A 16,381-nucleotide genomic window follows, 5' to 3' on the forward strand; every position below is an offset into this window, starting at 1 on the left:
TTGAGGGCCATAGTCCTGCAACTTGTAAATGCATCTCAATAGCATGCACTTAAGCTTTACAGAGCTCTGCTAATGAGCTCATATTGGAGCCAGATGTGCTGATCCAGAGATATTTCTAAGAGTTGCAGGACACCGGTTCTTCAGAACTGGAGCTTTTTGACTATTGCTTTAGATTGATTTTCAGTGGTGGACATTATGGTATTCAAAGACAACATGCAGTAGACATGTACTGTACACTGTATGAACCAATGCTCAACTGGGACTAAGCCTGTTGTTCTGCTGAGGTGTACATAAAACTAATATATATAACATTATTTAAAATCTATTTTGGTGTAATTATTTCCAGAGAAACTTAATTGCAAGCTTCGATTAGATACACCCCATAATCATCAAAATTGACAGAAATTCTTGAAGTATGGACCATTGTGTGCAAAAAATATACAAACTCAGCACATTTTTTTTTATAACATCCATTTCGTTTTATTGCTCCATCTCTGCATATAGGAAAAAAAATCCCTTAATATAAAGATAAAAAAAGAGATAAAAATCCGCACCCCAACCTGGAAGTCCCAAAATTGTAACATTACAACCTAGGCTTTAATTTCCAAACAGAACATTATTTTACATGCAAGACAAAACAATGTCAGGAAAGAATGTAGTTTTCACTCAATGATCATGCCATACACAAAAAGTAAAAGTAAAATGACTGGCCAACTAGACCTCAGTTGCAAACTACGAGAAAAACAATAATTGTTTCTGTTTCAACTTTGTAATATTCACAAACCTGCTGAAAAAGATGAACTCTGAAGACCTCTGAGGAACCACCACCTAATTTCTAAAACCTGTCAAGACTGCCAAGACTGTGGCAAACAAAATGACGGCTTGATTCTCCCCCAAAAACGAGAATGATTTTAGTTGAAAATGGTTCTTTTAGTCATTGAAGTTGTCACTGTCAGGAAGCTTTTCCAGCCATGAACCAAAGCCCTGCTGAGACAGGTACGCCCGCAGTACACTTTTGGCCTCCTGGTACGGCTTAGCCATCATCTTCAATGAAAAGAAATTAATAGTGAATAAAAAGTTGAGTAATTTCCTAAAACCAATAATTAATAATAATTATATTTGAAAAGATTGATGAAAATGTCAGACAAACTACTTTCACAATTCTTTTTAAGTTGAAAGTTTTGATCTGAGACTTGAGCAGGCCTCTTGTTAGAATTTAATTATTGAGTTAAAATGCATAATTTTCAATAAAAAAAAGTTTCCTGTGAACTTTAACAAAAACAATCTTCAGCCTAAATTCCAATTTGTGGACACAAAACAAGGTGATAGAAAAAAATTAATTCTACTTATTATGGAAAGCAGATCAGTGTAAATGCTTATGTGTAAATGGGTACCTTTAATTCTCTGTAGCAGCTTGTGGTGACTAGGTCCTGCCTCTGGGCCTCTTTGGCCACCAACCTGAAGCGGTGCAGCATTGCTGCTTTGCACAGGCGGCTTGCCAAAGCAGGTCCACTCTTAAACGGAGACCTACAAAAAGGAAATCAGTAATAGATTAGATAGGCCCAAACATGAACCAAAAATTAACTTCCAATATAATAAGATGACAATTATGTTTTCACACAGTGCCAGGTTGATTTGGATAACACTTTCCCCTTGAAATCATTACTAGAGAATTTCTGTTGGAGTTACTTGGATTACAATACATAGTTCCCACAAGTCTGAACCAGAGGTGATAAGCATCACTGAACCGCCAAACTGGTAGGCAATCACAGCGCAAAGCATAGATGAACTATGGCTTTGAGACCAACAAAATGAAAGTAATCAAAAATTGTAATTGAGTAATAGTGATTGGGTACTTCTATCGTTTTTGATTTGGAAAAGAAGAAACCGAGAGCTGGTTCTAAGTTTTTGGCTTGTTTATTGTTGCCATTGCAACTGTCAAGACAGTTAGTTCTGGATACTTACCAAGATGGCTATCAGCTACAAAGTTCCTGAAAGTATGACATCACATGAGGACTATGTATTGTCTGACATTAAAAGTTCTTAATAATTTGAGTCACTTGGGTGTCACCAAAAACCCCCAAAAAGAATAGGAAGCTGTGACAGAGTTAATTATATTTTTATAGCACATTCTGTAAATGTTTTTAATCCATCTGCATACCTTATCCAATTCAAATGTATAAGCACTTTATGCAAACCTTTAACTCACAATCATATATATCATTAATACTTTATGGCCTAATACTAATTGTACCCCCAACAAACAGCACAACTGTAAACGAGTCATGAAGGTATAATGGATGCAAAATATGACAGGGTTACTCTTCAATGGTCTTGCCCTCCAGACCATCCACAACTTCCACAGAGCCGTCTCCTTCACACCAGTTGATACCACAGGTGAGCTGACTGCCGGTGTCAGAGGTGACCACAGAAGGCACCAGGCTAATATGGGGTCGCATCATGCAGTAGAACATGGGCAGTAGGGAGGTGATTCCCTCCACACGCTGGTTCACAGACATCTCCATCCCTCGGATTTCAGTACAGCCAGAGTCACCTGTATGGTTTCACATAAAATGCTCAAAACTTGATAACTTGGCAGTGCAGCTGTGACATTTATATAATTATTAGTTTGCTAATTTTTTAAAATTCTTTTTATTATATAGAAAAGTTGAAATGTATGAAAAAGAAACCGACAAACGACAAGTGCATTTAATTTTACTCTTACATTTAATTGCAACATTAGGAACCCATAATTTAGGAATATGAACTATTGAGCCCATTGTGATGCTGCCATCACTTCTCGCCACATTTAGCTAGCTTAATAACAAACATATATACATTTTAAGCGTACTCTTTATAATCTTATGTATAATCTTAAATTTCTTTCGCGGGTGTGCATTTTCAAAAAATGGACCTTGCAAAAGATGATTTATATGCATAAATATAATCAGAGAGGTGTCACTGACCTTTGCTAAAGATGTAACTCCCTATCATCACAGAACCTAGATTTAGATCCTGTTGTTAAATTTAACAGGTTAGAAAATAAATATTTCTAAGAGAGTTTCTCCTGACTTTGGTGAATAATGCATGAACACAATGTCTAGCCCTTTCCTTTAAAGTGTGGTGCTTGACAAAGCCGTTTCAAAATAATCTGTTGCTCATTTATTCGTTGTGTAAAATGAATGTGATATTTACCCTATTTGTAAATATTTTCTTAGCAATTAACACTCCTCAACTAATAAGCCTGTATTAATACCTACACAGAGTGAGATGTTTCATAATAAATATACAATGTAAAAGCAAATTAAAATAAGTTGAGAAGATATACATATATATGTATAGTTTTTATTTGCCATGTCACCCCATGTCATAATCTGGGGTTGCACCAATAAACATTTTTATTTAAAAACAGCACAGCTAACTGGAGTTTCCCTTGTTTCATCCTGGACAAATGTGATTATTTTTGCCATGTTAATTATAAGAGGTGGGGACAATTAGGCACCCCTCCAACCTGGAAACTATGATATTTTCACACCTTTTTTTGTATTGGTTGTAAGTCTGGGGAATTTGCTGGTGCTCAGGAGCACCCACCTTGAAAGCAAGCTACAGGCAACAACAGCGTGAGATAAGGAACTATTTTTAAATGAACTTTCCCCTGTTTAGGAAGAAACACAGCCTGTCAGTTTCATACGCAGCTGTGGTGGAACCCAATGTAAAAGACATCTGAATTCATTACCAGTTAATTATTTTAGAAATTACGTACCATTAAGGGAAAAAAATATTCATGTCACTGTCAGATTTAGATTTTAAATAATTTTAATTAAACCATTTTTTTTTCTTTCAGTATGTTCCAAGTCTTTGAGGTTAGAAAGCCTCCTTGCCATCACCCTAATTTTTTTGCTCTACTCCATAAATTTTAAGATTGTCTAGACGATTTAAGTAAGGACTTTGGTTGGCTGAGATATGTTGTAAATCATTGTTTTTATAATCGAGTAGTCTGTCAGTTTTTTGACTCTTACTGTAGTAATTTAATTAAAGAGAATTCCTCCTTTTGTAGTAGCTATTTAAGCTAGCAGAAGAAATCTATGAAAGAGAAATTGATAGTAAATAAACAATTCAGTTACTTTTTTGAAATTATTTGAAATAAGAAAACATTTAATTTGGAGTTCTCTAGAGATTGTTAATCGGGTCGGATTTAAAAAGAAACTTGTAAACTCATGTTTCCTGTTGAGCTGTTGTACCATTGAGGATGTGCTGTTGTGAAATACCAACTGTTGTGTAGCACATGCACTGAGTTGTCTCCTTTTCAGAGGTTCGACTGCCTCCATAGCTGCAAATAGCACTTACTACAAGTGAGAGGGTTGCGCAAAATAAATAACTGACCAGCCAGAACATAATTTCATAAAGTCTAGAGTAATTTTAGTAATCAACTAATCAGCAAAACAACCAAATTAACTGAATGTAATTTGGTTAATTTAAATTGAACCATTTAAATTAATGGTTCGATCTAAAAATTGAACCATTAACTACAAATTATGTCTATAAATTTTGCGTTCTTTTTTTGTATCACACTGTTAGACAGCGGTGTGATGTCACATTAAGCTGTCTGATGACTCACTTGAGGAAAACCTCCTTAAACAGAATACACAAAGGAGAAATTGCAACTATCAAAGATGAGGGGCTTGACTTACCTACGAGGATGCTTTGGACATAAACAGGCTCAATGAAGTGGCTCAGTAAAGCTCCTTGGTATCCAAGCACCTGCCACTGAGTGATCTTATCAGTGGTGGACATGCTGACCATCTCGCGAGCAGAGTTATCGAGGGTTGAGGAGAAAACTGAAAACACCTTTGAAAGAAAATATGTTTGTGGTTAATATTTAGATAAAAAAACAAAAACAAAAAAAAGCTTTTAAATTTTATTCTGAACATAATACCTTGCCCTCAACTGACAGATGTAGGCTGATCTCACTGTTGACTTGCCATGTTGTAATGGAAAACGGGTTCAGGCGCCTGGGAATAAAGAAGAGAGCAAAATTAATATTTAGATCTTTCAGCTTGGATTTACTGAAAGATCAGGTTAATACAAACATGAGAAACAACTTGACAATAAATAACGACAGTAAGAAAAACTCCTGTGTAGGGCTGGCTAACTGCAGAAGAAATAATTACAATAATTTTGGTCAAAATTGAAATCCTGTTTTGTTTTTTTAAACAACCATTCACCGAGTTTGAAAAAAAGAATGTATTGATTCCATTGGAGAAAACGGAATTATCTTGAAACATAAGACAAAAGTTTCTTTTACGTCTTCTTGCCCACTTAAAATAAAAGATTTTTTCAAATGCTGGATATTCTATCATTTTTTTAAATAATACAAGTAACTCAGTGCCTTCAAAAAATAGTAAACTACAAATTTAAAAACACTAAAATGACCTAAGTAAATATAAAGTACAATAAATATTAAATGAGATATAGGATTTTCCCACAAAGATATGCCACTGTATTATTTCTGGTTGTTTTGGGCTGAGAAGGATGATGATTTGGGCTAAAGTTACTCTCCTGTTTGTGCCATCTTTATTTGTTCCGACTTCTAAAAACTGCAAAGTCCTAAGCAAGTGCATTAAGCTGCTTTAAGGGTCTTTGTTTAAAAATTGAGCACTAACAGAAGAGTGGGGAAAAAGGAAAGGCGGGTGTTATTTCAGGCAATCATAAGCCAACGACAAACTGGCAACCTGTCCAGGGTGCACTCTGCCTCTCGCCCGTCTTGAAAGTCTTGAAAGACTTTATAATATGTTAGCTGGAGATAGGCACCAGCACCTCTCGACCCCACTAGGGTGGATAGATGAATGGAGGGAGGGATGGATGGACAAGCCAACAGATTTGCTAAAAACATTGCAAGTTCTTAGCAAAAACAATGAATGATTAGTATTTAAATCTAGGTGTTTACTTTTAAATGCATCTTTCATTCGCCTGTTGTTGCGTCGACAAAAGATGAACAAGAATTAATTTTGAATGGTCTTAAAAAAGTTGTAAACATGCCCAACAAATACTTACAGCTTGGTTGGAATCTGTGCTGCACCCTTTGGTAGTTGGTTTACATACAGATGCAAGGTAATCCCACTCTTCAGGCTGAGGAGTTTGCTGTTGATGTTATGAGTGAAGATGGACTTTGCAGTCAGATTGGCATTTTTGCTGAAATACATCAGCAGGTGCCGGTAGAGATACCTGGTAACATAGAATGAGGGTGACCCACACATACACTTCACTAAACATGTGAAAATATGCCTTGAGTTGTAGGGTAGGTTATAATGTATCATCTTTTCAGAAAGATGTCAAAAATATAGCTGCAAAAAATTATTATTTAATTATTTAATGCATTATTTAATGCAAACTATTTCAAAGCTAATAACAAACCAAAACATTTAATCAAAAATCTATTATGCTTGAAGAATACAGCTATTCCAGAAATGCTATGGTCATACTCAGTGAAGCAAGTATCAAACAAAAAAAGAACAATTCTCTCAACTGAGAATGTTAACCTACAGCATATTTTGTAGTACACTTAAGAAGACCATCATAGAAAAATAACCAAATACCTCATGAGAGACCTCCTTGCTGTAACAACAGCATGAGAATCATGCACAACCCGTCCATTTGATGATACTTTGGTGTTGAAGTTTCCAGTCCCAAGAGCAACAACCTCGCATCCACTGGCTAAAAGAACAGGACTAAGTGAAATATTTCAATACTTAAAAAATTTTTTATATATAACATCTTGTTCTTAGTCATGTCCAGTTTACATATCTTTAGCGTATATTTTTGACAATATGATTTATGCAGTTGCTTCACTCATCTCGCTTACCTCGTGTGCACTCCACATTTATTAAGACTGCTAATAAAGAAGTGTAAAAAACCCTAAGAAAAAAATATTTTTAAACCTCATCAGGGCTTTAACTGGAAGTTCTCCCACTTCTATCTGCCAAGACTTTTATTTTATTTTTTAAAAGCACATGTATTCCAGGTCAGTCTGGTATAAAATGGATGAATAGGTTGAAAAGCATATCATGGAAACTGTTGAGCATGGTGGAGGAGTTGTAATGCTGTGGGACAGTTTTCTCTCAAATTTCTACTTACAAGTTTTGACAATGAATGCAGCTGTTGTTTCCCCACAGCTAGAGAACTCTGGATGGTTGTTCAGTAGCTTAGAGAGCTGGTCCTTCACAGCATGTGGAATCTGGAGGTTGACCGAACTCTTTCTTTCTGAACAACCAAATGAAAAAAAGAAAGAAAAAAATATATATATAAATATCGACTCAACTGTATTAATTTTTTCAACAAAAACTAGGTGTTTCAAAGGATACTTAAAAGTAGAGTTTTATTGAAACGTTTATTTTCTTTGAACATTAAGCTTGCTTGTTGATATAAAGCAAATGGAATCAGACATGTAACTTTTCTGATAATAGTGGATGTTTTCTATAGAAGCGTATTGCGCGATAACAGTATGCGCACTCTGAGCAATATCCTAAGCAGAATGGGACCGCACCGATCCTCTAGATGTGGCTGTGTTCCTAACTGACCGCCTGGAATGAATTTATTTATTTTTATTTGGGAGAGAGGGAGTTTTTTATTTTGAAAAATGCTTAACAGGATCCACTTTTGTCACCATCTTGCTTTCTGTTGATTTCGGTTGTTAGGTTACGAACAGCTGTTGCCATTATTCAGCTATTGTATTGTTCAATAAAAATCTGAACAGAAAATGTTCAGCAAATACAGCTCAGCCGCCATTGAGTTTGAAGAAGCTTTCATTCGTAATAATCAGCCTTTAGCCATTTTCTGAATCTGAAGCTGCAATCAGAAGTCAACTTCAGCTTCGTTCCAGACGGTTAGATAGGAACGGCACAACATTTAAAGGATCGAACTGACGTTTTCTTCTATGCAGTCCCATTCTGTTTTAAGATCCTGCTCAGAGTATGCACACCATAAATGATTTCAACTACAATGCAAAGCAGCATCAGTATCTCTCCATGATTTAGACCAATCATGAAGGAAAGCTTGACCAACTCCTGTTAGCCATTGTATTCTCCACCTTCTGGACATTAAATCATTACATTTAAACAAAATAACTATCACGTTTATACAACATATTTTCACGCTTAAACAAGATAAGTATTACTTTATAATGTGACAGCACTCAAACATTTTTTCCTCCAGGATAGCAATACGCTTTCAGAATTTTCCTTTCAGGGAACAAACATGACAAAGTATTATCCTTTAAGACATGGTTGCAGGAATACCAATAGGGTATTCACAGAAGGAGTGTGGAAATTGGTCCACACACCAACACTATCAAGCAGAAATCTTGTATTACCATAAAAGGCTCTAGAAGGATTTCTGTCAGAGATGGATGCATCTTCCTTCACTGGTAAGGGTGGAGGAACATCTGGAGACAAAAAGTCATCAGAAAGGTCAAATCTATAAGATAACTTTGTACAAAAAAAAAGTGCTTCACACTACATGCACCATAGTAAATTGACAGTGATGAGCATTCTGCTTAAATCCTCTGGTCAAACTTGTCCCTTTCCTTTCTATATTTCTGCATATAAGGCTGTACATAGCAACAAAATCTTAAACGTAGACCTTGCTTTTTCTTTAAATGTTCAGTTTTCCCATATTTATGTCATATGCCGTGACACCATCAAGCATCCAAAAAAAGTTTTTAAAATACTAACCTGATGTTTGAGGGAGATCAGATTTAAGACAGCCTAAGCTAGGTAAAAAGTCCTCCAAAGCAGCTTTTGCTGCATTTAGACGAGCTTCCTTTTTAGTCACTCCCATCCCAGTCTTGTGCTGAACACCATCAATCTCAACAGCAAAAGCAAAATAAAACCCTGGTAAGTTCCCTATATATAAAAAAAAAAAGGGAAGGGGGGGGGGAAGCAAAGAAAAACAGATAATCAGACTGAAGTCACTTATCAAGTGTTAAAACAGCTACTTACATTTGGTGGCTCATTGATCTACATGTTTTGTGTTGTTTACAGTTTTCAAAATGGTAAAATGTTACATGATGGCCCACCTTATGTTACTTTTAATGCAACATTCCCCACTATTTTCCCTTGACTTGGCAAACACAAGAAGTGTTAAAAACACACAATAAGAAAGCTATCGGTAGGAAACAAGCAAAAACATAGATGTTCACAGAATCTCAGTTATTGATAACTCCGAAGACAACAACTAATAGAAATATAAAGCAGTTAATTTGATTATTTTGTTGCTAAGCAAATGACACAAAATGCAAATACAACAGAGAGTAAAACAGAACTTTCCACTCAACAATCCACACCTGCCTTAACAGTTACTTTTATGGTGCCTCACCTGTGGTAACCGTTTCCTTGATTTCTAGATGAAACTGTAAAACTTGGGCCAGCTGATGAAGCAAAGACACAGCATTTGTTTCACCCTTCTTGTATTTTTCAACCAGCACTTTGGGAGAGGATTTTGGCTTCTCAAAATGACCTTAGTTGAATCAATGGAGCAGAGAAGTGAATCATTAAAGCAGATGCACACATTAGACTGCCCAGCAATAAAGCCAAAAACACTAATGAGGAAGATCAATCCTGAGATTAAAAAGAATATCACTAGTAAAATGACAACAATCTGAAATATCCCACTGCAGTCAATACCCGGTCTGAACGACTTAGTTCCTTGTCTGGCGGAGTCATGTTCCTGATCAAGATTCAAGGAGCATTGCTCCTTATTTGACTCTCTTGATTCGGATGTTGGTGGCAGACTCTTCATTAATATTTGAGCAAAACTGGTTCCTCTAGAACCTCGAAATGATCCACCTGTTGAAAACATCCTGCAAGCCAAACAAGTTCTGGGTGGAGAAGAACATATGTGTTGGTCAACAAAAGTCCAGATATATATTCAGATTTAATTTATACATTTACATAGTTTGGGCACATATAAACATTACAAACAAATTTTCACATCGGAAACAGAGTGGATTTATTTCTTTAAAATTATCTAAACGCTATATAAAATGCAAAAAATGAATACAATAAATAATAAATGTAGTTTGTATGGCATAAACCAAAAATATGTTTTAGTCCTCAAATATTTGTATGGCAGATTATGGAGATATAACAAAAATAAGTCTACATAAAATACTTCAGTCAAATGTCACAACATTAGAAAAGAGAGTCGGTATGTCCAAACAGCAGCTCTATTTCTCATTTGCTATAAAGTATGGGTCAAATAATGTCTGCCATTTTTCTGAGAATAGTTAATTGTTTAGGGAGTGACATTCTTCACTACTTCATTCAACTTTCTTTTAACCAAAAACACAACTAGGTTAGCATTCACTTTCTTTAGATGAACTAAAAGTTTTGCCTTTTGGTAAATATGATAAATGGTGGTGGAAGGTTAAACTGACAACAATTGGCTAATATTCTGCAAAATTTTGCAGTTTGCAGCAAAACTTTGTAGTTTGCACAACACATGTGGCATGAATTAAATAAATATTTTACAGTCTCTGTCTATTTCAGAGGTCTCAAACTCCAATCCTCAAGGGCCACTGTCCTGCAGTTTTTAGATGCGTTTCAGGTACCAAACGCTGGAATGAAATGGCTTAATGACCTCCTCCTTGTGTAGATACGATCTCCAGAGCCTTATCTCTAGAGATCTATTCAAGTGTGGTGCAGCAGAGGCACATCTAAAACTCGAAGGACACCGGCCCTCGAGGACTGGAGTTTGAGTCCCCTGGTCTACTTTTTCTCTTTTCAACTGGAAAAACTGGACTGGATGAGAGTCAGATACCCATCCACCACCAACATATTGCATCGTCATCTCTAGGGAAATGTGAGCATTATATTAATACCGACTTGTAGATTTTTACACGAAAAATTACATAACATACTATCAACATATAATAAAGTCTAGCATTTTTATTCACAGACGACAGAAACAATAATTTATTTTACCCCGCGAACTAATTTTTTAAATAATTTCTCCTACCTTACAGCTAAGCTATCTTAGCTAACGTTCGGACTTGCGAGTGTAAAACTTGTCAATTACCCATCAAGCAACTTAAGCCAATTTTAACTGTCAGCATGATAGGACTAAATTTAAACGTCCTCTCATTTTCAGTTTTGGTTAGTATGTAGCTCTACGATTTACCGTGAACTCAATCTGCGACCTGGGTACCAGCTTTCAACGTCGAAGCTCGAAATCAAAACTACAAATTGTAGCCAAGGCTACAGAAAAAGCTAACAATTTAAAAGTTCAAGAATGCAGTCTAACGACACCGTTATAAAATTCTAAATTCAAAACCAAGGTCAAACATAAACTTTTACCTATTTTGGATTCGAAAGATAAGTAGATGTGAAATAGTATCTGGAAATTCTGGAACACGAACGACTGCCGAACTCACGCGCGATGCTGCTGTGTGTCTGTTAAAGGCGCAGAGATCCTTTGCAACGGAAGATGCGTGATACCGTTTGAAAAATGCAGATCAATTTTTTAGTACATGAAACCTCTAACAGAGAGAAGGAACTAAAGAGCAATTTAATTCAACAATGCATTTACTAAACAGTATATTTCTTAAAAAAGTAGAAAACAAAACTTTTTCATGTACATGATTTTTGTTGTTGTTGACATTTCACTACAATCTGAAATCGAACCCGTTTGTGTTCTTAACAACAAAACTATTTGGCTCTGGCACATTTTACATCTCTGGGTAAATTTTATTTAAGAAAAAGGAGGGAAAAATGGCTCTTTGGATTGTAAATGTTTCTGACCCCTGCCCTTCCCAGCTGGCAGTTGACTTCTTGTAAATAAACCATTCACCTCTGGGTTATGGGAAAACTTGGTGCTTTGTACATAAGTGAAGGGAGGGTATGGAAGATGGATAGATAGTTTGGGGTTTCATTTACAGAATTGCGGGCACTTTTCTGGTCTTCCTTCATGAAAAAAGAAAAAGAGCTCAATCAAAGAGCCAAACTCTTGATTTACTGGTCTGTATACATTCTGATTTTCATCCATGGTGTTGTGACATGGTTCATGACTGAAAGAACAAAATCCTGGACAGAAGCAGCCAACATAAACTTTCTCCAATGGGTGGCTGGATTCAACTTTAAAGACCAGGGTGTGGAGCTCGAAGTAGAGCCGCTTCTTCTCCACTTCAAAAGGAGTGGAGAAGTGGAGAGATCCTGATGCCTGTGACCTGACCTCAGATAAGCCCAAGACAATGCCCAGAAGTGAGAATGGATGGATGGTTGGAATAAACCATTCTAGCCGAATCAGTTCTGCTCTGTTGCTAGGCAGAAATCATCTGCCTGGCAAGAAAAGCACAAAAGCAACAAAGCTTTTGTGCAAACATGAAGTTTCATTACAACATAAGCTGTAAGTTTGTGATGGTATCTGGAATTTCATTGGGTAAGCTATGTTTGTTTTTTATTTGAGAGAGGTGGTGGAGTAGCTAGAAATTATACTCAAGCTACTGTGGTGTTACTTCAAAATAAGAAAGAGTTATGGAGCAGTAAATATACTTTTTTCTAAAGGTTTCTCAAGTAAATGTAACTATACACCTCCAGGTATTGGTATTAGAATGATTTCAAATGGACACGTTAAACTGTAAGAGTGGCTTAATATAGACATAAGTATTTGCCTTCATGTCTTAATCTTCCCACATCAGTCTTCAAGTTTAAACTATTGATGAGATCAGAAACTAAAACTGTACAAAAGATTTGGACTATTATTAAAAATTGGTTGCACACTGAACCTCCTTAAATTGATTATTCCCTCCTACAAACACATGAAAAACAATTGAATGCTTATAAGGTTAACTTTGACAAATCATCAGATGAATCCTCTTTATAGGATCTCAATTAACAAGCTAAAATATCTTCTTATAAAGACATTTATTGGTGTTGAAATTCATTAAATCATTAAGTAGATGTTTTAGCAAACAGATTTTTAGATGTATTTGAAACTGTAAAATTTAGATGTTCTTAAGTTATTGACTATATAAGTTGAATGTCTTTGATACAATCTTTGGAGGGAAACTGCCACGTTCTTTAAGGTCAGTCAGAATTGGAAATTCCTGGTCTGTCCTGGGTACGTTTCAGCAGCAATATCACTTCCTTATCTGTTTTAGCCTGAGTCACATCTCACTTTAGACCATTCAGACATATGTTTCCATTCTATTTGTTTCATTTCTCTCGGTGCAATGGTGAGGTAGTGGGCTGAAGTGAAAAGGAAGCTTCCTCTCTCTTTCACCTTTGATAAAAGATAGTTGTGGTGCGCAATAGTATTCTTACGTAAATGCATAATGACCCTTTGAGAGACCATGTTTGTCTTTGGGGAATCCCCTTTTGATGAGAGTACTTAAAATAGTTGCTTTCATCTGATTGCCTTATCACATTGTCTAAAATAAGAGCTTACTATACATTTATGTGTGTTCCTTTTTTTACACCTTGACCTACTGGTGTCCAGTTTTAGATGATGACATGCATTACAGGACAGTTAGAACTTCAAAACTTCCCACTTTGGTATGTACATTTTTCCAAAATGAGTTGAGCTGCCCTCTAAACAAACTTCCTTTTATAAAGTTAATTTGAACCTACCTGAGTTTATGAAATGAAGAACTCTGAAAGTGGTAAATATTCACCTTACAGGTTGTGGCTATTGTGTGGTTAGGCAAGACGGGGTGGGGAGAAAGCCTGACATTGTGTTCAGCCAAATGGCTGCATTGAAACCTTTCATCTGATGGAGGGTCGCTGTCAGCAGCTGTAATCATAAAGGATCTTCAGTGGGGACAGTGATTAGCAATTATGAGAATGTGTGAAGTGAAGTGGAACAAGCAGCCCACAGGCAGAGAAATGTGAAGGTTGCCACAGGAACAAACATGGTTTAACACCCCCACATTGTTAAAGTTTGAATTTTCAGGTTTGATCAGTCAAACTCGAAAAGGGAAAGGGGGCAGGGTGAAATGACTTGTCATGCCTCATCCTCTTGTTCCCATAAGCAGTTAAAAAAAGGAACAAGTTGAGTCACTCTGATGCATGCCTGGCCTTCAACCACAACATTTGACATTTTAATAAATCTGGAAGAGGACTTTGCTTTCTTCATTTCTAGGGGACATTTCTTCAATTAGTGGTGGTTAGCAGTAATATCCGTGATAGTGAAATATAATGCATATATTTTTATTTTATTTTATTGTTGCAGTGGAAAAATTTGAAAGCAAATGTTTTAATGTGAGTGAAGATATACAAAATCTGCAAGACTGTGAAAGGAAGCGATAAAAAGTCTTTCTGTTGTGCGTCTGTTCAGGTCGGAAAAGTCAGAGCAGGCTATCGGAAATGAAACACACCTCTCTGGAAATATTTGTTGTTAATAATAACATATCTTCTATCTGGAAAAGCTAAACCCCAACATGAGGCCATTAAAGGTCTCGGAATTTCCCCCATTAAAGACTCTTTATTATCAGGACACATCTAACAGAGACCGATAGAAAGTACCCTCCTTTTTTATTTCTATTATTTATGGAAAACAAGCCTAAAAATTAAAACATGCATCACAGTGAATTATTGGAGAAGCACATGAAGAGTCATAACACACAGAATCTGATGCAGTTTATGACACCACAAAAATGTAAAAACTGCGCATGCAAGGCAAATATGCAAATCAACTTTCCATGGTTGGAATCGTACTTCAGCTTCCACCTCCAGTTCTGATCAATAGAGTAATAGTAACCCATTAAAATGATTGGAAAGTTATTTCTAAGTTTTAACCTTTTGCAAATATGCAAATAGTTTATAAAACTCTTAGTTAACCATGAAGTCAACTACTGACCTGTTTCTTAGCTCATCCCAACATGACATCCAGATTGCTCTTGTTTAACAGCAGAGGGCAGTACGAGAAAGCAAATCAAGCTGCATTGTTCAGTGCAAATTGGAGTTTGCAAACTTGAAAAATAAGAAAAACATTTTCAGAGTGAGTCAGTGGACACATTTGAGTCACTGGGTTTAAAACATTTTGCAGCAACATGTTGCAAAGGCAAAACACACTATTTCCTCTCAGTTCACATCGTGAAATCTACTTTATCTGGAAAATGTGATTGAATTGAACCTAACGTCTAGAAAGCAAAAGCGAAAATATTCTGAAAGATTAATTATTATTATGGATAATGCGATCTAAGAAGTCAAACACATCTGTGAACTTTATGATGTTTGCAATATGTTTGTGCACATTTAGACAAAAAATGTTTTCTCTATATTACAGAATTACAAATTTATAATCAATTATGAAACCTAAAAGCAGGCATGTACATGCAGTGGTATAACAAGTATTTGCCCCATTAAGGATTTCTTCTGTTTTTGCATTTTGTTACTTTTCAAGAAAAATAAACCCATGCAAACCAACTTCTGTGAAAAGTAATTGTCCCCGAAGTTTACATCTTCCTGTTAAAAGTTCACAATAACAAGCAGAGCCTTTTCAGAGAAATGGTAAACCACTTTTTTGGGGGGTGAGAGGTTTGTTTTTTTGTTGTTGTTGTTTTTTTTGCACAATTGTGCAGACACTTGACAGTTTTATAACATAAGTTTATTTAAGGTCATGCCAGAGGATCTTAATTGAATTTAAGTCCAGACTTTTACAATTCCTCTCCACAATCTTTGTTTTATTTTATTCTAGCTAATCCCAACATGCTGGTGTGCTTCAGATCATTGTCCTACTGCATGACAAAAGTGTCATTAATTGATGCTCAGTCAAGTTCAATAAGTCACTTTGGTCTTGAAGCAGGAAATCTGCCTTAGACATCTCAAAGCCTTTGAAATGTTTATCTTACCACTTTCTGCACTGATAGAATTTCTGATAGAATTTCCACAACTCTTGTTGTTTTGCTGTTTAGTGTGATACACAGCCACATAATATATTATATGATACTAGTTTCCATTCTAAACTACTGTAGAATGGAGTGTGATTTCTTGCGATTTAGGACATTTTTTAAACCTACTTTGTGTTATCAGACACAAAGCAGGTTATTTCTTGATTCTATTCATTCCACAGTAAGTAAGCACATCTGTGGCAAAGGACGTTGAACTTAGCTTTTCAAAAAAAATTCTATTAATTAATAATTTAATTCATAACTTTATTTAATTCAAACATTTAATTCGGAATTTATTTAACTTTTTCACATTTGACCAGACTGATTTTGCATTTAGTCAAGTTGGCTTTGTCTGATATCATGAACTGAAGACACTGAATGTGACAAAAAAGTCAAAAGGGGCAATTATTTTAGTTTATTTTAGTGTGTCAAGATAGTTTGTATCTTGACACAATACTAACAGTCAACAGAAAGGCTACATGAGTTATAATACTGAAC

The 16,381-nt window shown here is 35.8% G+C and overlaps 1 protein-coding gene across 3 annotated transcripts; it reads right to left on the reverse strand.

The window, feature by feature from the left end:
• Window positions 1-898: 898 nt before the first annotated feature.
• LOC129360499 (adenosine deaminase domain-containing protein 1-like) lies at window positions 899-11,418 on the reverse strand. Of its 3 annotated transcripts, none has more exons than XM_055030780.1 (13): window positions 11,352-11,418; window positions 9,681-9,874; window positions 9,373-9,513; window positions 8,730-8,900; window positions 8,369-8,440; window positions 7,135-7,260; window positions 6,597-6,714; window positions 6,055-6,225; window positions 4,937-5,012; window positions 4,692-4,848; window positions 2,323-2,554; window positions 1,395-1,527; window positions 899-1,044 (listed from the first exon to the last, which is right to left on the reverse strand). In XM_055030780.1, exons 2-13 carry the CDS (start codon window positions 9,853-9,855, stop codon window positions 931-933), a joined length of 1,686 nt encoding a protein of 561 aa, XP_054886755.1. In that variant the 5' UTR covers window positions 9,856-9,874; window positions 11,352-11,418; the 3' UTR covers window positions 899-930. The 3 variants fall into 3 exon arrangements, with proteins under 3 accessions (XP_054886755.1, XP_054886754.1, XP_054886756.1); XM_055030779.1 differs by lacking the exon at window positions 11,352-11,418 and adding an exon at window positions 11,176-11,283; XM_055030781.1 differs by lacking the exon at window positions 11,352-11,418 and adding an exon at window positions 11,014-11,117.
• Window positions 11,419-16,381: the final 4,963 nt, after the last annotated feature.

This window comes from Poeciliopsis prolifica, unplaced genomic scaffold, assembly GCF_027474105.1.
Source record: "Poeciliopsis prolifica strain line A6 unplaced genomic scaffold, Auburn_PproV2 SCAFFOLD006, whole genome shotgun sequence".
Taxonomy (NCBI): domain Eukaryota; kingdom Metazoa; phylum Chordata; class Actinopteri; order Cyprinodontiformes; family Poeciliidae; genus Poeciliopsis; species Poeciliopsis prolifica.

Coding starts and splice junctions, on each gene's coding strand:
- LOC129360499 (XM_055030780.1), bottom strand. CDS start 9,855: ATGTTTTCAACAGGTGGATCATTTCGAGGTTCTAGAGGAACCAGTTTT. Junction 4,849..4,936: donor ATCTGTCAGTTGAGGGCAAG/GTATTATGTTCA, acceptor TTTCTTTCAAAG/GTGTTTTCAGTTTTCTCCTC. Junction 1,528..2,322: donor GAGGGCAAGACCATTGAAGA/GTAACCCTGTCA, acceptor TCCTTTTTGTAG/GTCTCCGTTTAAGAGTGGAC.